Consider the following 26,250-nt stretch of genomic DNA (forward strand, 5'->3'; position numbering starts at 1 on the left):
GCACTGAGCTCACTGCAGGATGAAGAGTTACACACTTGGTCTGAGGATATAAAGTTTTAAACCTTTCACTGCACTTATGTTAAAAATCACTTTTGGCTACACAGAAGATTTAGCACTTCAAAAGCAGTAATTATCTGTCATTATTAAACCTGAGCTGGATCCTCTCCCTCCCTCCTGGCCCAGAAGACACCTAACACAGGATTTTTGTGAACTCATACCCTAAGCCCAAAATTGCACTTCATATGTATTTAATGATCTGTAGTTGCATGACTCGGTAGCCGATGGTGCAGGCGCTGGCATGCAGGAAGGTGCCAGGCCTGGCTGATTGTTGGATATAGAAACAGGAGCCTTCTGAACAGCCGGAGAGAGGCTGTTCCCCTGCATTCAGCACTGCTGTGGCTGCTACCCCAATCCTGCGCACCCCTGTGGTGCTCACCAAAGATGCTGGCAACTGGAGAGGATCAAGAAACTTAGGATTGGAAAATATACATTGCAACAAAATCTCTGTTTAGCTTAACTAAGGTTATAATTGCGCAGGCAGCTCACGTGATGAAACAGCCTGTTAGTGCCAGAAGGAAGGGAATCACCCTTCCCTCTCATTCCTGTTTCTCCTTCCTCCTGTGTCCAGCCGCACCCTCCCTTCCCTTGCTCCGGATGGTGCTGGTGCTTCCGAGATCCTTTTGTTGCTGGTTTGGCTCACTAACCCAGCAGAAAAACATTCATGTTTGCTGGTGGATTTGATTTCTGCTGGAGCAGCAAGTTAAGCCGTCCCACAGAAGAGCCTGACAACTCCTGGGACTGGCTGAGGACAGGAGAAAGAGGCTGGAGGTGGGAGCAGACCTCCTTCCTCCGTGCTGGCAAACTGTCAAATTCTCTTACTGAGCACTCTGGTTTCTGAGCTGAAGAGAAGCTTTAGGGCGCTCAGCACATTTAACGATCTATCTGACGAACAAGATTTGACAACAGGCAGTCTAGCACAGAAGGATTTTAAAGACTGAAAATCGATGCTAGAGAAGTTCGCACTGTAAGTAAGGCAAATGTGGAGTAACTACGGCAATTGAGTATGAAAGCCTTTTTCCAAGCTTGTTCCAGCATTTTTCCCTGCCGGTGGTATACACGGTTTCTCCAGGGGAGCTTCTCCGGGAGACGTGCTCTGCTACAGACAGGCACTGGTGGCAGAAGGCCCAGGCGGGCGCTGGACCGCGGGCCAGGTGACGTGGTGGTCACCCCGGTCACCCTGGCTCTGGCGTGTCGCGACTCACCAATGCCTGGCCAGCAAACACGCAAACCAAAGCCGACAGAAGGCAGTTAGCAGAACGTGCTTTACTGGAGGAAAATCGGTTGGAAAATGAATAGAAAATTACACTTTTTTTCTTCGTGAAGATGACAGCTGTGAACCAATATTGGCAAAGGAATGATGCAAAGGCAGTACAAAACCTCAGAATGCCAGTGGTGAGCCATCGGATAAGTAAAACAAGCGACCAGAGGGGAGCGTTGCCGGCCGTGGTGGGGAGCGGGGCCGTTTCTAACGGAGCTGGGCCACCTCCGCCCCACAGCCCCCGGCCCCGGCCCCGCGGCCCTCCCTTCCCCGCCCGCCGGGCCGGGCCCGGCCCACTCCCGCCGCCGCCGGAGCATGCGCGGGGCCGGGCCAGTTCCGCCGCCGCCGCCGCCGCCCCCGCTCCGCTCACAGCGGCGTTGCCGGGACTTACGGGAGCCGCTGCCTCTTCCCCTCTCCGCGCTGAGGGCCCCGACGAACGGCAACCGCCGCCTGGGCCAGAGGTGAAGGAGGGGCTGGGGCCGGCTGGCGGGGCACCCTCCCCTGCGGCCCGTTGTGCGCGGGCCCGGGGCGGCGGCCCGTCCTCGGCGGCGTGAGGGGAGGGAGGGAGTGGAGGGGGGGGGGTGCTGCGAGCGCGGCGGCCGGGCATGGCGGAGCGGGGAGGAGGTGTGGCGGGGAGGCCGGTGCCGTCCCGGCTTCGCTGTGCGGCTTAGCGAGGGCAGTGTTTGTCCCCGCTCCCGCCGGGGAGCCATGTCGTGCTCCTGTGGGGCGACCGCGCGCCGGTGCCGGCCGGGGGAGTGTGTGTCTGTTGGGGGGGGGGGCGGCCGCTGCCGGGCGAGGGGCGCTGCCTGCCCGAGGGGCTCCTCCGTCCGCGGCCAGAGAAAACAGCGAGTAAATAAGCGCCCGTGCGTCTGTTTGTGTCCACATCCTCCCGAGGTCTTGGGCTTGGGGGTGTCCTCTGACCTCCCGTTCAGGCTCCGGGGTCATTGCCTAAGGACCGCACTTCTCGGCCAGTTCCTGTAAGGAGACTCGGACGTTCGTAATAACTTCCTTTTAGACGGGCTAAATATTGCTGCAGGGGTAGAGTGGATGCGACCTGCCCGTTTGGGCAAGTGAGCCCTGCTTCAGGTCTGAAATGGAGGCAGCAGATTTCAGAGCTAAATGCATAATGAGAGCAGCTGCTCAGAGGCTAATTAGATACGTATCAGAAGGGAAACACGGAGTTATTAGTGGAGAATGCGTCTTGCGAAACGGTTGCTGGGTTCCTGATGTCTCAGCCTGACATCCAGGAGGTTTTGTTCCGGATCTGCTTTAAAGATGAATTTTTGTGTTCATAAGCTTCTAACTTCTGGAAGTGGAAACCAGTGTTTCAGTATAGGTGCTAGCTTTGTGGCCAGCTGTAATCTCTCCACGGGCCACAGGCAGAAAACACTTGTGGGTGGCGTTTTTTGTTTTGGTTTGTTTTTCCTCCCTCCCCCAGTATTGGCTGCTGGTGCTTTCAGACAGCAGTCGCTACAGGCTGGCCAGAGCTGGGGTTCACCTGGTTCCCGCGCTGCCTTCAGCTCCATGCTTTCCGACCTGGAGAGTGCATTGGAAAGCCCATCTCCTCCCAGTCGTGCCACCGAGGGCCGTTCAGGATCACTCCCACCCGCAAGACTTCCTGCTGGCAGCCCCAAGGAGTCACGAGTGCTGCCTTTCCACCGGTCTCCAGCCAGTGGCTCGGTACTTCCCTTTGCCAGACAGGATCTGCTGACGGGTGCTGGCGGTCAGACTTCCCAGCCAAGGATACTAAGAAATGGGGAGAGGTCTTCACTGCTGGGTTTTGTGGGTCACTGGCTGAGTTATGGCTGTCCCTCCAGCCCCACGCTCTTCCTTTGGTTTTCACTTTTGTTTTCCTAAATAATTGTGTTCCCCACAAGATGTGGGAATATGGAAATGATCAAGAAAAATGATTCTGGTGTCAGTGTAGATTTTTAAGAGAGAACAGGAGGTTATAGTGACTCACGTTTTATGGTAGCCCCTCCCCAGTGCCTAAAGCCGTTACAGTGCCTGCTGCAACTCTTGTTTATACTGTGAATAATGTTGCACAGAACTTGCGGACAAGTTCTTCCTGCAATTACTGGTGGTCCCCGACAGTGGCAATTGTTATTAAAAGGTCATATTTTAAACTAATACAGTATTTTTGCAGATCTTGCTTTACCTAATGAGGATTATTTGCTACAACTGCCTGTGCAGAAATTGAATATGCTGTATGCAAAGCTCATACAAGCTCACTGAGCGCAATTACAGTGGTGACAGTTATTCTGGCTATTTGGTTGGAAAACCAAAAATAGTAACTGGTGAGATTATGATGAGGGAGGTAGCCAGGCAGCTCCTTGGCAGTGGTGACAAACACCTGGGTTTGTGAGCCCTTGGCTGGCGAGGGGAGGTGGCCGGGGGGATTGTAAAGTGGCAGGATAAGCTGCTGGAGTGTCATCTTATGTGATCTGAGAACTAATATATGTTTAGATTTGCTAATACTTTTCTGCAGAAAGCACCATACTCGTCTTTGTAAACTAGAGGAAAGTTGAGGTTGCCCGTCTGACAAATGTCACCGGTAATCGTGTGCAGAGTGAGACTGGTCTGTAGAGGAGAACTGAAGGTGGCTGAGGTGTAAGCACACTGGGGTTTGTGGCGTGGAAGTCGGTCACTGGGACGAGGGACCCAGCAGACCCTGTGCTGCGCTCTGCTGCTGTGTGGATGTCAGAGCTTGCCATCCACAAAATGCTCCTCCTGTGCCCCTTATCACCTTGAAACAGGGTGACTCCTTTGGGAATGCACCATCCTTGGCCTGTCCTCTTTTCCCGCCTGCGTGCTGCCGGTGGTGTGCTGACTTCGAATGTGTGCCAGTGGTTGGACCGGCACCTGAATATACTAGGGCAGCTGTAGCATAGACGTAGATGGCGAGTCTGATGCTGTGTGTGACTTGACTGGTGTTAGCAGCAGAAAGCAGCATCCGAGCACCACTTACCTGAGTGATGGGTTTGCTGGGCTTGGGCTTGCGTTTGCTCTTACCCATTTTGGGTGAGCAAAAGCACTCGATTGTTTCAGGTCAATGATGGATTAAAACAGAACTTCAAACTGGTTTTAAATGTGTCTGTTTAATTTATAAAGCTTCCAGACTTCAACTATATTTGGTTTAGTTGCAACAATTAGTCAAAATGTCAGTGGCAATTCATTATTACAACATAACTGGCCACGCGTTCGCAGTTTAGATCTCTGTCACATTTAGGGCATGTTTTTTTTAAGTTTTAATTGTAGTTTGATATGCTACTGGAGCTGTTGGGCACTCTGCTGAACAAGTAGAAAAGCTGTCGATGAGCTTAGCGTAATATGAAGAGATGTCTATTGTGTTACTGCAGTATAACATTAAGCATCAGTGTGTGTGGTGTTCTTTTATTTTAAATCAACTTAATATCTGCACTTAGAGAAGCAGTAGCTCAAGGATTTGTGCAGTGGTCACTTTTAGTCTGGAATTTTTGCTAAATTGCACACAAATAAGGACCTCTGTTCTTTGGATGAAAAAATGAATCCCCAAAGCTTTTAACAGAGCTGCAATGTCTTCTCAGTGCCTTCTGTAAGTTGCAAAACTATATTGCGTTTTGTTGTCTTCTATTTCTGTCCCTCTCCCCCCCTCATTAACACATTCCCATACATTGATGTGAAATGTTTTATTACGGTTTTGAAAATTTCAGCTGACCTCAGTGAGAATGTGAGTGAAGGAGCTCTGGGAAAATGGGGTTTCCTGAATCCTCAGGTGCCTGGCTCTAGCAGAGCTGGATGTCAGTGTGGTGCCTTAGAGGATCATGTGAAGTGGGTTTTTTGGTTTTGCTTGGTTTTTTGCCTTGGTTTTCTTCTGTTGTATTACTTCCTGATAAGTTGTCATAGGGCTCTCCCAACATCACATGAGAACCAGCTTGAAGTCTCTGTGTGTTTTGAAACTCACCACTGGCTGAATCTTGCTGGTTTATGCTCTCTTGCTGCAATTAATGTGTTGCAAAGAGACATGGGAAGCCAGTTCTCTTTAGCGGCTTCTTACTGGAATATCAGAACTGACGAAAGTGTTCAGATACTTTGGATAACAGAGTGAAAGCTTCTGCAGTTTTATATAAAATACTGTCCCAGTTGGGAGGAGGAGTAGGAGGAGGGTCATTAGATTTTTCTCCTTAACCCTCATCCTCCTTGCATCCTGGCCTAAGGTCTGTCTTTGCAATACTTTGTGCGAAACGGTTTTCTCTGTATTGGCTTTCTCATCATTGAGACCTGAACTTTGACAATGCTAAGTATATTAAATAAAGCCTATTACATAAAGGCTATTATCGATAATAGATTAAATGGGTAGTCTTAATGGAATTTATTTGCGGTCCCAGGTATCTGTAGTGCTAAGACTTGCAGGTCACAGATCACTTATTTAACACTTTGTCTGCTTTCTTTTTCTTTTTTGCCTTTTTAAGTTGTAATGTTAAGTAAGTACCTCTGACAACTAACCCTGTTGTTTGTTTGCTTTCCCCCTTTTTTTTCTTGGTCTTCCCTCTACCCAGTGAGACTGAATCAAAATGTCTCTCTATCCTTCCCTGGAAGATCTGAAGGTGGACAAAGTTATTCAGGTATGGTGGGCTTTAATCAGATGAGTTTTGATGATAATAATGGATGTGATGATTTTTAATCTAGAGGCGGGGAGACTTTTATTGCGGGTGTGAGTTGGTGTTATACCATCATACTCCGAAAGGGGAAAGACAAACTGTTTACTTTGTAGCTTGTTATAATATGATTAATGCTTACTTTACCACTGTTGGGTATGTTTATTTTATTTCATGTATTTATTTATAGTTATTTGTCTTTAATGTGTTGATATGTTTGGTTTTTTTGAAATATAGATACTTGGTCTTAAGTAGACAAACATAGTCAGTCTGTTCTCATACTTCAGCTCTGACATGATGAATAGGTATTGACTGCACTAATAAAGCTTTTGTGTCTCATTCTTGATGTCCAAACCTGTGGCAGAAAGCTCTCATGGCCAGCTGGGCACAAAAAAAAGAGCACTGACTCTCTTAACATCATCTGGAATCACAGACTGGTCCTCTGGCTATTTCATGGTAGTGACCAGTTCTCTCAATACTTACAAGATTATCACATTTGTGTAAAACCCTTTATGTGTAAGAATATTTGTGTCTTTATTATGAGACAGGACGAGGATGAAAAAAAAATCTGTGAAACGAAATAATGAAAAACACTTTAATGGATAAAACTCCATGAGAAATTTCATGAGTGTATTTTATGAGGAGTTTCCTTGCTTTCTTCAGCATTTTACCTAGCTTCCGTTTTTCTTTCCTAAACTTAAACTGGATTCCCTCCCAGTTTAAACAACAGCAGTGAGTTATACTGCATTTTAAGGTGGCTGCTGCTTCTGTCCTTGTCCTTCTCATTGGGAAGCAATCAAGCAAACAGCACAGAACAGCTTATTAACTCTCCTGTGCTGTCCCAAAGTGGAGTGCCTCAGTCTCACCTGTGTTTGTATGTGTGGGGTGGAGCTCTTGAAGTTGTGGGCACTGTGTTGGGATTTCTTCTTGTTGTGTCCGCCCACCCCGCCCCATTCTTCTTATCTTACCAAAGTCCTTTACAGTCAGATAATGCTGGAAAAAAAAAACAAAACCCAAAACCTTAGCCTGCAGCCAAGAATGTGCTCCTTCAGCCTTTTAACAACCAACTGCTAGAGTTTATATGTTGCAATTAAAAATACTAAATGTGGTCTTTCTACTGCTTAACTTTTGTGACCACATAATGAAGCAGTGAGGAAATGGAAGTAGGGTATCTATATGCCGAGTCCTCTAAACCTTGAACCATAGATACATGTTCTGTCATTTTATAGAGGAGGGACTCTTCTTGTACATGATCTTGCCCATGCACTCAGCAGGGTTTATGAACTTGGGCAGAAGTGCCTTGTTCATGTGACTATGCCTGTAGTCTGTTGTGTTTCACAGACAAATAAGAATAAACCCTACAGAGGTTTCTGTAGGGACCATAACAAATTGTTCTGTTAAGATAGTGTAATCCTTGGTAACACTGTAATCTCAAAGGTCAGTTTTCCAGAAATCAGTTCATGTGGGACAGATGCTTGCTGTCATGCTTAAAGATGACTGTCCACTCGAAGTTTAAATTAGGATTTCACCAAGTTCTACCACTTGATGAGTGGGATGTCAAGCAGGACAGCCTATGAGAAAATTCATGTGGGGGTGGGAGAGAGTGGAGGTAGAGCCAAGAGCATTTGGTTATAGATCCTCAGTGGAGAGGTTTCAGTGTTCTTGTTGCCATTGTCAATGGCGAAGATTGCCCTTCAGCAGTTACGTGACAGCATCTCACTCCTACTGACTGTAGTAGGAACTACGGGGGTAATGGGCTGTCTACTGAGTATAGTTGTGAGAGAGGGGAAGTAAATACTGTCTTTGCTAAATACAATTATTTCAAGAGTAAGCCGTTCCATTTTCATTGATATTTTTGGTAGCGAAGGCTAAATTATTTGCCTCTCCCCAAAACTGCATTATAAAAATGCTGTCTTTTTAAATACGTCTGATAGCACTCTTAGGAGAAAAGGGGGCAGAGTACTGGAAAACAAAGTCTGTGTCCACAACAAATGAGTGAGATTAAAATTACTGCTGGTTAAAACAAATGGACTTGTTACATTAAATATTCTAACCTGTTCTTTTTGTCCAGCATTTGGGTTGGAGGCTATTCTTCTAAATACATCTGATATTGATAAAGAATGAGTCATTCTTGCTCTGAAACTTTTTTTCTATAAACAACTTCCTGGAGAGTACAGGACTATGAAGTCTTCTATTTTTAAGCATGATTTCCTTAAAAACATTAAGTCATTTGACCGTCATGTTGTGTTAGATGATTTATGTGTCCTGTTTGGCATAATGTTTCACTATGCATTTAGTAATTTCCCCCCCACCTTTGATGTTCAACCTCAGGAAAGTTATTGGGATAGCTATTTCCATCACACTTAACAGGCCTCTGTAAGGCAGTGTTTTTCACTGGTCATGATTACACAAGGCCAAAAAAGTAGTAGCTGAGGTATTGAGAAGAAACGAAACTGGCTTACTTTAATATGGCCTCTTATGTTTGTGAGTCAGTAAGCAATACAGAAATTAAGCTTAGTGTGTTAGCTGTAGTGGCAACTTCTGTAGAAAAATCTTAGAAGGTTCATTTCTTTCAGAAGGTATTAAACTAGTAGCATTGGATCATGTGGAACTTGCAACTTGTAAGGCACTACGGTAGAGCTCATGAATAACGTCTGTAATTGGTGAAGAGGTAAAACTGCTGCTATCCAGCTGAAAAAGTAATTACAAAACACTCTGCCAAAGGTCATACCTTAAAACTTAAATTTACAAAGCTTTGTCAGCCAAGTTTACTGTGTGTTTTAAGGCTCTTTAAGTTGCTTGATGACAAAAACAGAACAGGTTGACAGTAAAGCCTTTCTGTATTATAACTGTAGCCTTGGCACTGAGGAAGATACAAGTTGATCTAACGACGTACGTAGTTTGATACTACTACAGCATATTGTATTGAAATTATTTATTTCAAAGAAAAAGATTGACTTCAGAACTTCAAAATGAATTGGAACTAGCATGTACAAGAAAAAAGAAAACATTTAGTCTTCTGCCTGCATAGTAAAGATTTCATAGATTATTTTTTTCCTTGTATAAGATAACATACGTGAGTTTCTTTGCTTTTAGGCTCAGACTGCCTTTTCTTCAAATCCAGCTAATCCAGCAATCTTGTCTGAAGCTTCTGCTCCTATTCCTCATGATGGAGGTAAGCTCATGTACTGTATAGTATCCTAATGTTGTGGAAAGCAGTTACGAAATCCTAAAGTTAACAGTACAGTCAAAAATACCTATAAATATGTAACCCTGTGTACAAAGGGCGAGACCACGCCTTTTTGGAAATGCCAACACCCACCTTGATAAGGTGCTAGAGTCAAAAAACAATGTTTGCTTATAAAAGGAAGTTGTGGCAAACACTAACCCTTCTCTTAACTTTTTGAAACTTTTTCCAAGTGAGCCTAACATAACGAGATCTGCTGTTGGTACCATTTGAGCTCTTTTTAACTCTTACCTCAAACACTTGGTTGTCCTTATTTATCACATGTATATTTGTAAGCTTTAGAGGGCAGCATGAGTCTTAAGTGTCTTTCCTCTCCATATGAGCTTGCTTAGGAAAAGACGAACACGAATCCCTGTCAACAGAGAAGTGTCCAGGAAGGTGGAACTTTATCTTGTCATGCTATCAACATAAAGCTTCCAGTAGATTTTGGGATCAAATGTCTGGTGGGAAATCCATCAGACCTAAAGCTGAATGACTTGTACCCATTTCTCCTCCTTTTCTCCCATGCACATGCACATGTACATGCACAAAGGTATGTTTGAGATCAGAGCTCTGGGTTAGTAAGTTATGCTTGGTCTAAAAGGCCTAAAGCCTCTCACCAGTACGACCAGCAGCAGTGCTGGAACAGCTGTCAGGAATGCTGGTGGATCAGATATTAAAGCTTGGTGGATGTAACTTGTCTCCAGCTCTCCTCTTGGTGCTGGTCTGTCTAAGATGACTTTAAGGCACGAGTTCATATAGCTCACCAGAGAGCTGCCTCTCATAGATCCTTTCTGGAATAGGTACGTACCTGGCCTACCCTCACCAGACCAGACTTGAGTTTGCTTCAGCAGTCCCTTCTTGGCAGCATTCTTTTTGCTGTCCAGAGTTTGAATTCTTTTGCAGTTTTTGTACCTGCTGGCTGAATGACATAATTTCGACATCAGCTTTTGTGTGAATTGCTCAGGAGCTGTGTGTGGCTGAAGAGTGATTGATCACTCAATATATCCTAAAAAAGGGAGGCCTACACCATCTATAGGATGTGCCAAACCCGCTGCGAATCCCTCAGTCCTGGCAGAGGCAGGAGAATATACAACATCAAGAGCTTTTGGATGTGTTCTGCTGTTTGGAGGTCTCTGTTTTGAATGAGAATCTAATACAGCCAGCAAGATGCATCCTGTGTTGTGGTCTTCGATGAAGAACAAAAGAGAAAAATCGAGTAGCTGCAGAAGTCTTGTGCAGTGTTAATTTTGTATAATCCTGGGGGCTTGAAAATGCAAACAAAAGTAGAAGAAACATTCATTAAAAGCTTATTAATCAATATTGGTGAAACTACAAGCTGATAGATCAATCTGGAAATAAGATCAGACAACTCTTGTGAAGCAGCATGCAAACATGACCCCTGAAAGTATTAAGGAGGAAAAAAGTCTCGTTTATACTGGAGTTCACCTTGCACTGACCTCTTTTCCTTCCCAGAAAAGTTACTTTCCATTTCTGGTCAAATGTGGATTCTTGTAATAGCTGGTTTTATACATATACCCGTAAAAGAACACTAGAAACCTAAGCTTTGTGAACAGGGGAGCCTTCTTGCTTCCAAGGCTGTCCCTTGCACCACGTTGCTTTCCAAGCAGCTTTTTCTGTCCCCACTAATTTGGTGAGAACGGCGGGTGGACTCAAGAGTTCTCGTAACTGCCACTTGTTAAATGGCACCAGTTAGTTATCTGTGGAATGTCAAGAGCAATATCAAGCTTATTTCCAGAGTGGTTTGACTCAAGGTCTGACAAGTCTGTCAGTTTAACTTCCTTTCCTCCCACTCCTTGCAGCCCATTCCTCTTGGGTGTAGAGGAATCTCCTGCTGGATATTTTAAGGGCTGTGTTTGCTTTGTCGTCTTGAGAAGCATGTCTAAACCCACTTCATTTTGAAGCTATGAGAAAATGACAGCTACTTTCTTATGAAGACACTTAAAGCAGACTGCACTGTGGACCTTACAGCCAGGAGGCTGTCTTCTGCAGAAACTTTATCATGCCTGGGATCCGGAATGTCCTTGGCACACGTGTTCTCTAGCATACCTGGTTTGGGGGTGGGAGACTAGTTCCCTGATAATTGCCCAAAAGCTTTGGAGCAAGGGCATGTCTTCATGGACTGCAGCAAAATGTTGGTTTTGGAACTTATCACCATGTGTCTGATGTTGTTTGTGCCGTAAAGGATGAATGGAGTAACAGAAACTAAAAGTTCTCTGTAAGCTCTTTATCTCAAAAGTGCTTCTTGTCTGGTTACTTTTCTAAGATGGGCTAGAATAACAGTCCTTATTGAAGTGGATCTTCTGTCATAATTTTCAAATTAAATACATTACAATAGCACAAGATTTGTTGAAGTAATTGTACATGTGAAAGCAGTAATGGCTTGTTCTGTTAAACCAACAATTGTATTGATGGGTTTTTTTTGTTTTGTTTTCCTCCTATAGGCTTATACCCCAGATTGTATCCAGAACTTTCTCAGTATATGGGCCTGAGCCTAAATGATGAAGAGGTGCAGAGAAACTTACCAGTGGCAGCAGCTGCGCAGCCACAGGGTGTAGGTACCAGTCAAGCGTGTTTTAGAAAGAAAAGTGTAAAGACTAAATGTATATCTAGCATTCTAGAGAGTAGACTACTATTTGTCTAAGTACCATCCCTGACTGATAAATGAATTGTTTTAAGTAACAGTGCCTATTTTAATCTGGTCTTAAACTGAGCAGTGTATTTCCAGTGTTGGGGGTGGGGAAGAGCTGGTGTTGTGACTTAATTTGTGTGTTGGTTTTTTTTAAATATCACTTCATATACATTGACATATGTCTATTTTAAAAAGTTGAAACTAAGTTGTCTGGCTATTTTGTTTTAATCAGCAACTGGTCACGCGACCGTCTGCTAATTACATGGTAGCTCCAGTGACTGGAAATGATATTGGAATTCGCAGAGCAGAAATTAAGCAAGGCATCCGCGAAGCAATTTTATGTAAAGATCAAGATGGCAAAATTGGACTTCGCCTTAAGTCTGTTGACAATGTAAGTAGAGAAGCTTGCTTTTGCCTATAGAGATATTAACTGCTGGATTAAATTAGTAATGAAGTTAGTGTATGGTCACAAAATTGTCTTCTGTATAATGCTTGCTTATCCATTATCAGAATTTTAAAATCCTTCATTAGATCAGTAACCAGATTTCCAGCTGTCTGGACTAGGATCTAAATTTACAGCAGCAATTTACTTCCATGTGTTTTATAACACCTGAAAAATACTTGTAATTTTTTTATTTTATTTTTTTTCACTTGAGAGCATGAATTGTCCTTGCACAGCTGCTGTGATACTTGTTAGCAGTTCAAGACTTCTTGCCTCTATCTTTGTGGACACACTGGGCAGTACTTAAAAGTTCAGCAGTATGCAGAGAACTGCCCATGGCTTAGAAGTAGCTCCTCTTTTATAGATTCTTGCAGTGTGTTGCCAGTGAGAAAAGTAAGGATAGTGAGGGTGTCATCTTACCTATATGTAAAGAGTAATTTTGGAATAGGCTTTTTCGAGTTTCCCTTAACATGAACATAGCTGCAAGAAGATCCTTAAACCTGCTCTGGAGCTCCTCTGTTTCAGTATCTTTTCATTCTCAGTATGGAAAACACTATTCTCTTTTTTTTTTTCTTTTTTTTTTTTTCCTTGGCAAGGCCATTTAATCTGAATGTTTAAAAAAAATTTGTACTCAAGGTTTCATGTAGGGTTAAAGTGCTTTTTGTAGTTCTCCTAACCCAGGAAATGCTGGGGTTTTCTTAGAGTAGCATGTTTTTTTGGTTTGGTGGGGTTTTTTGTTTTGTTTTTGTTTTTTTTTTTAACCCCCCCTGCCCCGCAAGGTATTATCTACAGTTTACCTTGATATGCCTTACTTGGGTTTTGGAGGTACTTTGACTAGAAATAGTTTTTTAACACCTTGGTTTTTTACCTGAGGTGCTAGCAAGTCATAATTGATAAAAAGTTGGAAACTAATGGGGTTGTGAAAGAAGGAAAAATCTGCCATAGAGTTCCTAGCATTGCTGATCTATTTCTCCAGCTATATATAGACTCTGATGTCAGGCAAAGGAATTATTAGTTAAATGCACAAGGAGATATGCAAATTTACCACTAGTCTGTCTTGATCCAGTTGTTCATATTTCTTGTTAAAACAGAATAGTATTTACCCCTTTGAGTAAGGCTTTAATGTTATGCTCGTGTCGTTTTTTTAATGTCTAAAGATGTAGACAGAACAGATTTGCCCATTTCCAAACTTTATTCTAGCATTAATTATCTGTCAGTCTGGTAAAGACATCTAGAAACAGACTGAAATTTCAAAAATGCCTCTTAAGGAGAGATAATTAGCAAGTCCTGTTCGTGTGGTTGGTGTTACATAGAGAGTGGGAAACTTTAAAGGGTTGTGTGTTCTGTCACTGGTCTTCATCTTTAAGGAAGAGCTTGCTCTTTTTTTTTTTTTCTTTTTTTTCTTTCCCCTATTTTCTCTTTTGTAGGGTATATTTGTCCAGTTAGTTCAGGCAAACTCTCCAGCATCCCTTGCTGGTCTGCGGTTTGGGGACCAAGTTCTGCAGATCAATGGTGAAAACTGTGCAGGATGGAGTTCTGATAAAGCGCATAAAGTTCTGAAACAGGCTTCTGGAGAAAGGATTTCAATGATCATTCGGGACAGGTAAAGCCAACTGCAGATACAGATTGTCATTATCCATCTAGGAGTAATTCTGGGGGGTTTGGGTCTCCCCTTGCTTGAACAGGACTGCAGGCACAACAAAATCTGTCCGTCTATGTGTACTTCAATAGTAAAGATCCTCAGAAATGTTCCTTTTTGTGGGGAACAGTCAACACAGTTGTTGACTTGTGAATTTCCAGTGCACACTTGCCTGGGCATGATGAGGCATAACATTTTTTCAAGGTAAACTAGTGAGTGATAGCACAAGTCAAATTTAAACTCTGAATTCAAGAGTTCTGTGCTTTTTTCAGACATGACTTTTGCTTGTACTGCTTGAAAAAGCAATAAAAGACGGTACCAAAATATTTGCTGTATTAATGGATACATTTGCATTTTTATTTAGCATGGTAAGTTTTCTTGTGAACTCTGTTGCTTACATACGAATTAATGCCAGTTTCGCTAAAAATATTCTTGATGAACCAATACAGATTTTTAATTGTATTAAATAATGAGCTTGTAGGTAGTTGAATGGACTAATAATAGCTCAGGTTCAACATAAGGTCTGTAGGCTATGAGGAGATGGATGATACATGGTATGACTAGGTACATGTCTCAAAGCTTTTTCAATGTTCATTCTTGTTTAAGAACCAAGTTTGACCCAGTGGAGGGCATGCTACTTCTATCAGGGCAGCTACTTCTATCATGTGGTAGTAGATTCCCAGCTCTGTCTACTACTTCTGTGCCCAACTGCCCACCCCCTTCCTGGATTTACTAGCTTTTTAAGACAATTTAAAGGCTTATTGTCTGTAAAGTAGTAGAAATGTTGTTGGGGAAGCCTTGTACTCCAGAATCCTGTGGTCTACCTACAGTTGTTAAAACTGCCTGTGCTATTTTATCTATCTTGTAACATTGTAGAGAAAAAATAATTTTTAATGGATATTTGTGCTTCGTTGGTGGTTGGGGTGGGTGGGTGGATGTTGTATGGGATTTTTGTATTATTATTAATCCAGATGGTGAAATGTCTGTAGAACAGGGAAAACGTGTAAGGTTTATAAACAAGTATATATTAATATAAAAATATTAACAAAATGAAGTTAAACCCAACTACTTTTCATTGTAGTTGATGTATGAGTCTTTTAGAGTACAATTACTTTCTGTAAGTCAAAGATGCTGAAATAGTGTGTGGTTCTTTCTGTGGTTTAGTAGACTGAAAACACGGTTTTGCATTTTAAATATCTTATAGGCCTTTTGAACGAATTATTACTATGCACAAGGACAGCACAGGTCATGTTGGTTTCATATTCAAGAATGGAAAAATAACCTCAATAGTGAAAGACAGTTCTGCTGCGAGAAATGGACTTCTTACAGAGCACAACATCTGTGAAATTAATGGCCAGAATGTAATTGGATTGAAGGTAAAATATGTAGTATGGGGTGGGTGTGAATAGCTATGAGCTTTTTGTGTGTGTATAGTGTTTTGGAGAGGGAAAAGGATTTTAATATATTGTTTAATGTTCATAAAATAAGAAAGTCAGTCATGAGAGGTAGCTTAACTTGACTGGAGAGACATGTATGTTTTAAGGCTTCTTGGCAGTTTTGTATCTATAGGTAAGGCAACTCATTCTCTTCCTCTCTGCCTCTACCTGGCTAGGCTGACGCTCAGTTTTTATCTTGAGTTTAACTTTGCTGGCAAAACAAAGAATAAGCTTCCTCCTGCCAGCTTGTGTCAAATTCTAGCAGGAATTCTGTATATAATGTCTGTATCCCTTCTCTAGTCAGTTCGTGCAAGATACTGATAACCAAACATCTATGAAGTGGTATTGCAGGTTCAGTGATTTGCCCTGAAGATAAAATGCTCCAAGCAAGGAATTGTGGGTCTCTTAACCTGCGTGAAATGTGTCTAGAAAAAGCTCTTGAACTGCTGCTTTATTAGTCAGCTTGAGTAATGTTGCTTGTGTAACTTCTTGTTTAATAACAGGACCCCCAGATTGCAGACATCTTGGCAACAGCTGGAAATGTAGTGACCATTACTGTCATGCCTTCCAGTATTTATGAGTATATAATAAAGAGGTAGGTAATAAGCAAAGCAGCCATGGTGTTAATTATAATCAAGTTGACAGTGACTATTTTTTGTAGGTTAAATAAAATGTACTCATGATAAGACCTAATTACAATCTTAACATGAAGGCTGGGAAGGGTGTGTGGGGAGTCTGAAAATTAGTTTAATCTGATGTTTTAGTCAAACCGGTGTGTTTTGGTTCTGTTTTTAAACTATTCATATGTTAGTGATGTTCCTTTGCCTTTTCTTCTCTTGAAAAACCCTTTTCTAAATGTGAATTGACTGAACTTGATTTTCCGAGAACTTTCAAGTACATGGATAACACAAGTATTTGTTACCTTGTAACTAAAATGTTGTTTCTAGCGCAACTAATTCTGGTGATGTAAATATGATTCTTGGCAGGATACAGTTGTTTTTTGCTAATCCTTTGGCAGCAGTGGCTTTCTACAGCTAAATCTCTCCTGCAAAAATATGTTTATGAAGTTGCTAGAAATTAATCATGTTTCAGGTATAACTGAGTCTTTTTTTTTTCTCCACTTTTATGCTCTTTCTACAAAACAGGTGTTTGGTATAACAGCCACCTTTTCCCCTGCCCTCCTTCCCTCACACTTGTGATACTACTTTGCTTGCACTCATGCCTGCAGCCTGAAAGATGTTGATAACACAGCTCAGTTACTAATAAAACCATTGAGTATCATGGGCTTCTCTTCTGTGTGTGCAGTTTGATGCAGCTTTCTGTAGCGACATAGTTGTCAAAAATAGTGGAGTAAAAGGCCAACTTTAAAATTGTATTAAAAGACTAGCAATGACAAAGATACAGTGATCAGAAGCTTTAGTGGTCTTCCACAATTACTTTACAAAACTGAATGCCTTTTCCTTTCCTTTAGGATGGCAACTAGCATTATGAAAAGCCTGATGGATCACTCTGTTCCTGAAGTCTAAACTTGCATCATGTATGTGTGTGTACATTATATATAATGATGATTCCACTAAACTTGGGCTATTATACTCAGTGATTTCTTTCTTCTGCACATGAGCCTTTCTGGAGGCTAAGAGAAGATATGCTGCATCAAGCACTTGCATCTATAATGGCTGGGAATGTTACAGTTCAACATATCTTGTTAATTCACAAACTGTAAAACTTGTAGCCTTATATGCTTGACAAATGTGAAATTCCAATTGTGTTATGACTTCTTTTCGTAGGTCTTTTATTTAGTTTACTACTACTATAAGCCATTGCAACTAAAGGAACCAGATATCACTTGCAAAGTTATGTGTTGTTACCTAGGACAATGCTGTGCTTTGTATGTCTAACACAAATGAGTATTTTTACTGCTTTCTGTTTGCAAGAGTAGATTTGAAGTAGCGTATTAGAAGTATGGCTAGTACTAGTTAATTTTTTGTTCTAGTAAATACTGTTTACACAAAAACGCCAGCTAAGCTGAATATACCTAAAGGCATCATTCAGTAAGTAAGCGTATTAAATAAAAGTAGTGTACAGATACTCAAATCTTTTTATTACTTGTTATACAAATTGTAACTAATATGCTTATCTCTCGCCTTAACCATGTTCTTAAGGATTCAGAAATAACCAAATAAATGACTGAAACTTTAGATACTGTGTGCGTGCATACTTACGATAAGTTTGCTGAGGCCAATTGTATGAAGTTTAACAAGGCCAAGTGCTGGGTCCTGCACTTCAGTCACGGCAACCCCATGCAGCGCTACAGGCTTGGGGAAGAGTGGCTGGAAAGCTGCCTGGCAGAGAAAGACCTGGGGGTGCTGGCTGACAGCCGGCTGAATATGAGCCAGCAGTGTGCCCAGGTGGCCAAGAAGGCCAACGGCATCCTGGCCTGTATCAGAAACAGTGTGGCCAGCAGGAGCAGGGAGGTGATCGTCCCCCAGTACTGGGCACTGGTGAGGCCGCACCTCGAGTACTGTGTTCAGTTTTGGGCCCCTCACTACAGGAAAGACATTGAGGTGCTGGAGCGTGTCCAGAGAAGGGCAACCAAGTTGGCGAGGGGCCTGGAGCACAAGTCTTATGAGGAGCGGCTGAGGGATCTGGGGTTGTTCAGTCTAGAAAAGAGGAGGCTGAGGGGAGACCTTATCGCTCTCTACAACTACCTGAAAGGGGGTTGTAGTGAGGTGGGTGTTGGTCTCTTCTGTCAGGTGGCTGGAGATAGGACAAGAGCAAATGGCCTCAAGCTGAGGCAAGGGAGATTTAGGTTAGATATTAGGAAAAATTTTTTTACTGAGAGGGTTGTCAAACATTGGAATGGGCTGCCCAGGGAAGTGGTTGAGTCACCATCCCTGGAGGTATTCAAAAAGCGAGTGGACAGGGTACTCCAGGGCATGGTTTAGGGGGCATGGTTAATGGTTGGACTTGATGATCTTGAAGGTCTTTTCCAACCGAAATGATTCTGATTCTGTAAGTTAAGACACTCTTGTGTTGTTGAGGTTGGTTTCAAGCAAAAACAAAGACAAGATAGGAAATACAGTTTAAAACAGCTTTCTAAATAAGTTCACTGCCTACAATGTTGAAATGCTTTAAAAGGGTAGATCTGGGATACTTCAGACAAGATGTATTTGACTCTTTTCATACCTTCAGCTTAACATGTGGAATAGCAGCCTAGCTCTTCTAAAAGACATATTAATTGTATAGTTGCAATTTCATTTTAAAACTGTTTGCAGGGTGCACTGGGTCTGGTTGGGATGGAGTTAACTTTCTTTATAGCAGCTGGTATGGTGCTGTGTTTGAGACTTGTGACTAAACAGTGTTGATAACACACCAATGTTTTTGCTATTGCTGAGTGGTGCTTGCACAGTGTCAAGGCCTTTTCTGCTTCTCACTCTGTCCCCTGTCCCCAGTGAGTAGGCTGGGGGTGGCCAAGAGGGAACACAGCTGGGTCTGCTGACCCAACTTGACCAAAGAAAAATTCCACACCATTTGACATCATGCTCAGCAATAATTTGGGGGGTGTCTTTCCAAAGTAGTTGTTGCTTGGAGACTGGCTGGGCATCAGTGTGCTGGTGGGATGTGGTGAGTGATTGCCTTTGCATCACAGGTTTTTGTTTTTTGTTTTTTTTTTTAAAGCTCTGTTCCAGATTTCTGCTGTGAAATCTAGGATTACTGAACTTCAGTTGTCCTCGTACTGGGTGGTAGCCCAAAGTCAAAGCAAGTTAACTTCAGTTTAGTATAGGTATTATTTTTTCTAAGATGGGTGTGGAGAATCAGTTCAGCTATTTCAGAACTAACTTGGATCCAGAATTGGTCTGGGGATGGTGGTATCTTAATTATTTACTTGTTTGTCCATTTAAGTGAAATAATACTTCAAAAGATGATTATAAGAGCTGACAGCAAAAAGAAAAGCAAACACAGTTCTTAGCTTAGCACTCTGCAATAGTCTCATGTGCCAGTCCCTTATTGGCATGTGTAGCTAGTTGCAGCTTTTCCAATTTGTAGGAAAAGTAGCAATGGGGGTAGGGTTGGGAACTTTAGTTGTGGATCTGAGCTGCAGCCCTGCTTTTCTTCCTGGGAGTACTGTTAAGTTTAGCAGCATAAGCTCAGCTGTGCCTGTCAAGAAGAGTCTGCCTTGTAGCTTCTTGTTTCTCAAATACAGTAACTGAGAAAAAAACCATTACACTACTTCAGGCTGTAGTGGTGATCAAATTCATCCTGAGCCATTTTAATTGGATTATTTGGTTACTAAATGATATGTCCCTGAAACCACTGTGGCAAGCACTTACTGGCAGTAATTGGTGACTTCATGTAGAGTTGGTATGATTTAGAGCCTTATGGGCACAGGACCTGTGGCCTGGAGCAGTCATCTCTGAGTTCCTTGGCAAGCTAGTCTGCTTAGCTATGAAATTCCTGGAGCCCAAAACAAAGTGTTATTGAAATGCTGATCTCTGCATCTAACTGGTTGTTACTTAGGAGCAGATGATTCAGCAGGGACCAGTTCTATACCTATTCAAGCTTTAAAACTCCTTATTTAAGTAAATCTATTACCATATTACAGCTTGACCAATGGGTTTTGGCCATCTAAACCTTCTGACTACAAGTCTGGCTAAAACTTTAAAAAAAAAAAAGTAAGCTGAGAAAAACAGGTTGGAGGAACATACCCAGAGAGGAAGAATACACTTATTTTTTTGATATTAAACAGCTGTAACTACAGGGGAGATCTATTAGAAATAATAGAGATGTACAAGTACTTAGTGTTTTCCTTCCAGCTGTAGCATGTAGCAACCAGAAGTGAAAGAACTAATCAAAAAACCTCCTCTTTTCATGCAGAAACTAGCTTGCATTGAAGAGTAGGCTATGGTTAAATGTATGTACACAGATAAACTTTGAGTGAAGCTGCAAGAAAATATTGGTCTATATGTAGTTCCTTGCACACATCTGATTTAAAACAAAAAAACCATACTGATGATGTTACTTAGTAACAGGATTAACTTGATTTCCTACCCCCCTTAAAAAGCTAAGGCTGCTTTAGGCACTGAACCAGCTGGCTGAGGGCTCTGTTTTATGAGCATGCTTTATAGCAGAAAGCAAACCTCAGATGCACTTAAGAGCTATGCATTGTATGCATCCATATTTAACCAAAAGAAAGTTAAGGGTATTTTCTCTCTGAGGTAGTTCAAGTCAAAATTCAGGGTGTCACAGACTTCAGGGTCATTGTCCTCTGGTTTAGATCAGCAGGAGGCTGCCTAGTGACAAAGGAGCACAGCTGTGCCCAAAATTTGGCTAAGACAGCATCAAGAAAACAGGTGTGAAGGTGTGTAGTTTACTATTGCTTATGTAGCTCCTTTGTGATTTTCAAGCACATTGGAGTATAACTTGAGTTGCAGAATTGCACATTAGCAGGAACAGAATACAAAAATAGTATGTGCTAAGAGGTAAAACAAGTTACAGTGCAACTTTTAAACTCAGGCTGGTACTGTAATACAGAAAACCTAAGCTTTGTGGGCCAGGGACAAAATACCATAGGGTTGAAGGTAAACAACCAGTGATAGGCGTACTTGAACAACACAGAAAAAGTTTTTAACACAATCCAGAAATCACCTAAGACATTTCTAGGCAAGTGTAGAATGTGATTTTCTATATTTGGGAAATAAATATAATGAAAGGTGAAGAAACAGGGCAGACACCAAACATTGTGCTGCAAGATTAAGACTAGTAACAGCAGGCATGCATGATAGGGCTTAATCTTTTGCCACATGCGCCTTTACCACACACACTCATTGATTACATAAAAATTCAGTTATTTGCTAAGCCAAATGAGTAATGCAGCTGAAATACCAGTTTGCTTTAACACCATGCCATACCTTATTGAAAAATAAGTTCAAACTCTAGCATAATAAAAAACTGGGGGAATGAAAAAACCAGCCCCTAACCATAAACCAATTATTTTACAATGCTAAAGGAACAGCTGTGCTGTGAAACAGGTGTTAAGTGTCAAACCAAAGGCACAGTATCTATGGACAAAGAACTGACTGAACATAAAAGAAAGCTTGTCCTGGACACATTGACAGGGCATCTTAATACCAGCAGTAGAGAACACCATCAGAGAAATAAATACTGATCTTGGGTCTCACTGTGGCAACATCACAGCTACAGCTGGTTGTTGCTGTAACAAGCCATTTAAAGACTATTTCAAGTCTTTAACTTCAGAACACCTCCTTGCAGGAAATCATATCCTTAAGTCCTACAGAGAAAGTAAGCCTAGTGCAACGCTGCTTTGTCACTAGGTTAAGACAACAAGGGATTGGATTAACCCAGGAGCTGTAGCTCTGTTTAAATGCTGTATTTAAATTCTATCATCTCAAAGATGATTTGAATTGAAAGAGGTTGAGAACACCAAACAAAACATGAAGATGCTGAAGATTATTAAGAGAAGGATAGTAACAGAAGTGATGAAAGGCAGTAGTAGTAGAGCGTAAGACTAACTTCAGGCACATTATTAGAAGATTTATATCCACACATTACACGTATGTGTAACTGTTCTCTGTTGGGGGATCAATTTTATGCTTGGCTTCCTTTCAGGCTAATACATTAGTGCTGTTTTTCAATAGGAAAAAGCAATATAGAGTATGTTCTTATTCTTCTCTATGCCTTTGCAAATAGCCATATTTGGAGACTAGATAGTAGACCAGACTGCCTACTGCTCAGAACAACAGCTGCCTTACTACTTTGAACACTATTTATCATTGTATGTGTCTTCACTAGGAAGAAAAGTTGACTACACAGGAGGTACATACATACATTGTCATGAGACACGGCAAGCTGCAAGCATCCTTGAAGACTTCTTAAGTTAAGAAAGCAAATGCTTCTTTAAAACCAAACAGCAAGCTGTGATGCATTCTATGTAAATCAAACAATGACTGCAAGTTAAGAGCTCTTTAATTACAGAAAAATAGGTCTTTAATTTCATCTTGGATATCATTTTAGACAAGCATTTTCAGTATGATAGTCCATGAAAAACAAATGCATACACTATGGAGGATAAGAGCTCTCAGTGAAGTCACCATAACATAGAAAGTTGCAGTTGAACAAAGCTTCCTATCTGGTTGAACTTCAGCAGCCATCATTGCACACAGTTATGTTCCTTTAAAAGGTTTGGTTTAAAATAAGAGTTCATTTAAATGTCTGGAGGGAAAGGCACTCAGTATTGCAGTTTCCAGAACATGATTTGTTTGTCTTCCCCTCCTGTAATAACACTGTTGCACTGTTCATTGATCCACATGGACATTACAGCACCTGGGGAAAAAAAAACCCAAACAAGTAAATCCGAATGCGAATAAAAGTGGTGCTCAAGATGATGGAACAGATCTTTTTAAGATATTTCAGGATCATCTGATCATTAGTTTGGATTACATTGACACAACATATGCTAAGAAGAATTTTAGTAGGCTTCTAGGTGGCTCCTCTTATTCACAGTAATGATCTCATGCTACATTGTCCCAGCTGACTTTGGGTACTAGGGAGACAATGTCAGTTGCAGTGTAGGATGCAGATGGCATACTGGCAAAAGGATTCATGGGAATAAAGGGAGGAATTTTCTCTAGAAAGTGAGATTTTGCACTCTGCCATTTGGACTTCTCATATTAAAAGTGTATTCGCATCTAGCATATGCCTAGAAGCCCACTTCTAAAGATTCCCCTAGCTACAGAATGATCTCTATACAGGTCAAGTTCCAAAGTACAAGCTTATAGTAGGGAAGTTTAAAGTAACTGTTCATGAAGGCAGCCTTAAAAAACAAACTGAACAAAACTGAGACAGTTTTTCTCCTTCACACATCCTAATTTGCTAATGTACTGAAGACTATACAAATACACTGAAGAAGCCTAAAGCCCCCATCCAAAACAATTTCTCTAGTGAACTTTACTTAATTTGTTAGACTCGCAGTCTGGACGGACTTTGACAAAATACACAGTGCAGTCTATACTACACTTCATTAGGGCTATTAGATAGAAAAATGTTGACTTTTGGGATTGTTCTAATTCACACAACATCACAAGTAATTTGGTCAGTCTTGTAAACAGCAATATTCCTCCATTCTTACTGAATTTCCTAGGAGGCTCATGTGGACCTACTTTTGGTTCTGGTGTTCCAGATAATGCTAACATCATGAACAGCCCACTGACTGAGCAGATGACTCTCAAACTTTTCAATACTAGCAGAGCTGGAAAATAGGAATCTTCCATTCAATTTGAGAATACGAATAGTTCAGGCATACCTGTATGTCCTTTGATTCTTTCAATAATTTTTCCTCCAAGAAGGTCCCAAATCAGTAATTCACCAGATTGGCTTCCTGATAAGATGGTATTTCCATCCCATTTGAAGCACCTGCAAGTCAGTCTGAAATCAGTTCACTTCAAGCTTTTGTATAATGAAAGCCAAACATTTCCAAACTAAGGCAAAAAGAATTGAAAACGGAGGTACAAAACTGAAGGAAATTCTGCCCTTTAACAGTCTTTCTGGAAAGGTTATTCCCAAATTATTTTAAAGGGTCATGACCCAAACTTGCTTCTCTGACTGCCCTAGACCCAGCCAGACCTTCCCCTGACAGAAGGATGAAATGTGTTCCCATAACAGAAAAGGACCCAGTCAGCTGTACATGTGTATGGTACCCAAGTGCTCTCATGAACCACCACTTCATGTTCCTGAAACAATCACTTGAAGTGCAAAGAGGACTTTCAGGGAAATAACTGAAGAAAAATATATATATGTACACATTGCATATACATATATATTTATGTATACACACACAAAAGAAACCAACAAGTGTACTCCATGTATGGCTGCTATATTTTTATTTCAGTAACCGAGTAAGCATTCCATCTGTTTACCTGATAAACCATAAAGAACTGTGTGCATTTTGGCTTATGAAAAAAAGTGATCACTCTTGAATTATAATAGCCAATCTTTTCTTAGATTATCGAAACAAAAAGGAAGCATTGCAAACACCCACCCCCCAAACCAAACCAAAACCCAAAACAACAACCAAGATTATTGACAGAGATGATTCAAATAAGAGAACTATCTCCTTGTTAGAAATTTCAATAGCTTAGCTGGTCGAAGAGCTGGTTAGCTACACCTCCCATCATCTTTTATGGATGTTAAAGTTGTTGTTGAAAAAAAACATGAGTTATTTACTTAGATACTTGTTTGATTTTGTCCCAGTTTGGAAAGCTTGATCGTAATGTACGCAACATGCTAGAATGTCAGCCTTTGCACTTCAAAAAGTAATTCAATAAAACAAAGTTGCCAGTGTTACTGCCTTTTCCATTGTGCTATCACCAGCCATCAAGCACCTCCACAGTAACTAAGCTGGCCATGCAGCTTCATAATCTATATGTTCTCAGAATTACCTCTGTGGCTCATCAGTGGTTACAGAAGATATAAGCATTCCAGTTTGTACATCTATTACTTTAAAGCAACAGTCCTCTCCTGCACTGAGTAGATGTCTGCTGTCTGTACAAAAGAAAAAAGCAAACGCAAGAAAAAACAACAAAGCAAGTTTAGACAATCCATTCTAGTTACCAAAGCAGTCTGCGATACAGCATGTTGGATGTGACGTTGCCTGACCTACTTATTTATAGATAATTTACTGTAAATTAAGTCTCTAAGCAAGCAATGATAATCAAAATTGGTTTAGAGTCTAGACCACTGGTCTATAGTCTAGTATGGCCTCGTGTACAATTAATGAATTCTTTATAATGGAGATGCGTGTCAATCCAAAACATCTCACCATCCCCCTTAAAGTAGCAATTGCAATAACAAGGGTATATTACATGATATCAGGAATAAGATTCCCTTTGAAACTCCTAATGGTTCATATTAAAAACTGAAATCCAACGTACCAGGACTAAAAGCAGCATCAAACACAGTCCCAGAATGACATGGCAACTGGTGCAACACTGTTGCTGTAGGAACATCCCAAAGACTAATGGTGCCCTCTTTGGTTCCAGATGCTAGTATAGTATTTGCAGCATTAAGGTCGATTGTATTTACCTAGGAAGTTAAACATCCCATGATTTTCCTATTCTTTCATGTGAGCCATCTTGAGACAGGTTATAAACATACACAAAGCAAGCCCATTATCCATAAGATGGTATTTTATTTACAAAAAGTTTTTACATTTAATTCTGCAACATCCTTAATTAAGTACAATTATTAAAATTCCTGCCTATAAAAAGATAGGTCCCTTTGAGGATATTTTAAAATGCTTTTTCTTTGCAGAATCAGAAATGCAAACTGACATTTCAGACTACTTCTAGTACCCATACTCTCCATCTAAATGCAAGACTTTACCCTTAAGGGTAAAATTCTTCTTTATTTTTAAAAAACTTCCTAGCTATCAGTTGTTTCCAATTCTCTTGGGTACAGTTCTTAAATGTTATCAGAACTGTTTCAGTATTTGCCCATGTTGTGACCTCTTAAAAAACTATTAAGAAGGTTTAAAACACAGTAATTCTAAATATCCTACTCGAATGACATTAGAGGCTATAAATAAAAGTGTGCAGTTACACATTTATGATTCACTGCACACAACGTGTTTATATATTTACAGTGACATTCACTAATATATTTTATAGCATGGTAAACAACTCTCATTTGCTCGCCTTTGGCAAAGATATATTAATAAGAAGCTGTAACAATGAAAATACTTGAAGAACATTAATCTGTTTTCAAACACAAAGAAGCAAACAAAAAAACCCCCCAGTCCTCCCTGTCTCCCCTGGCGCTTTGTGCATACAAGCTGAGCAAGACAAATTAAGAAACCTCCATTTATACTGTTGCTTCAGTCCCCAG

The 26,250-nt window shown here is 41.2% G+C and overlaps 2 protein-coding genes across 7 annotated transcripts in view; one reads left to right on the plus strand and one right to left on the minus strand.

Moving 5' to 3' along the window:
• The first annotated feature begins 1,002 nt into the window (after positions 1-1,002).
• On the plus strand, positions 1,003-17,549 carry SDCBP (syndecan binding protein). Of its 2 annotated transcripts, none has more exons than XM_052788125.1 (9): positions 1,003-1,024; positions 5,857-5,922; positions 9,052-9,130; positions 11,647-11,756; positions 12,067-12,225; positions 13,704-13,879; positions 15,120-15,291; positions 15,855-15,946; positions 16,823-17,549. In XM_052788125.1, exons 2-9 carry the CDS (start codon positions 5,872-5,874, stop codon positions 16,875-16,877), a joined length of 894 nt encoding a protein of 297 aa, XP_052644085.1. In that variant the 5' UTR covers positions 1,003-1,024; positions 5,857-5,871; the 3' UTR covers positions 16,878-17,549. The 2 variants fall into 2 exon arrangements, with proteins under 2 accessions (XP_052644085.1, XP_052644084.1); XM_052788124.1 differs by lacking the exon at positions 1,003-1,024 and adding an exon at positions 1,661-1,779.
• A 4,768-nt stretch (positions 17,550-22,317) lies between these two features.
• The window catches only part of NSMAF (neutral sphingomyelinase activation associated factor), a 40,270-nt gene continuing 36,337 nt past the window's right edge, over positions 22,318-26,250 (minus strand). For all 5 annotated transcript variants that reach the window (XM_052787097.1, XM_052787098.1, XM_052787099.1 and 2 more), the window contains 4 exons: positions 25,299-25,449; positions 24,807-24,909; positions 23,672-23,781; positions 22,318-22,692 (listed from right to left, as the gene is read on the minus strand). In XM_052787097.1, coding sequence (XP_052643057.1) covers positions 22,598-22,692; positions 23,672-23,781; positions 24,807-24,909; positions 25,299-25,449 — 459 coding nt within the window. In that variant the 3' untranslated portion in view covers positions 22,318-22,597. The remainder of the gene's footprint in view (positions 22,693-23,671; positions 23,782-24,806; positions 24,910-25,298; positions 25,450-26,250) is intronic.

This window comes from Harpia harpyja, chromosome 5 (assembly GCF_026419915.1).
Source record: "Harpia harpyja isolate bHarHar1 chromosome 5, bHarHar1 primary haplotype, whole genome shotgun sequence".
NCBI lineage: Eukaryota > Metazoa > Chordata > Aves > Accipitriformes > Accipitridae > Harpia > Harpia harpyja.

What these genes read in the sequence shown, in the direction of transcription:
- SDCBP (XM_052788125.1), top strand. Translation starts at nt 5,872, where the DNA reads ATGTCTCTCTATCCTTCCCTGGAAGATCTGAAGGTGGACAAAGTTATT. An exon ending in TCAATGATCATTCGGGACAG is followed by an intron (nt 13,880 to 15,119) that starts GTAAAGCCAACT and finishes AATATCTTATAG; the next exon opens with GCCTTTTGAACGAATTATTA. An exon ending in TATGAGTATATAATAAAGAG is followed by an intron (nt 15,947 to 16,822) that starts GTAGGTAATAAG and finishes CCTTTCCTTTAG; the next exon opens with GATGGCAACTAGCATTATGA.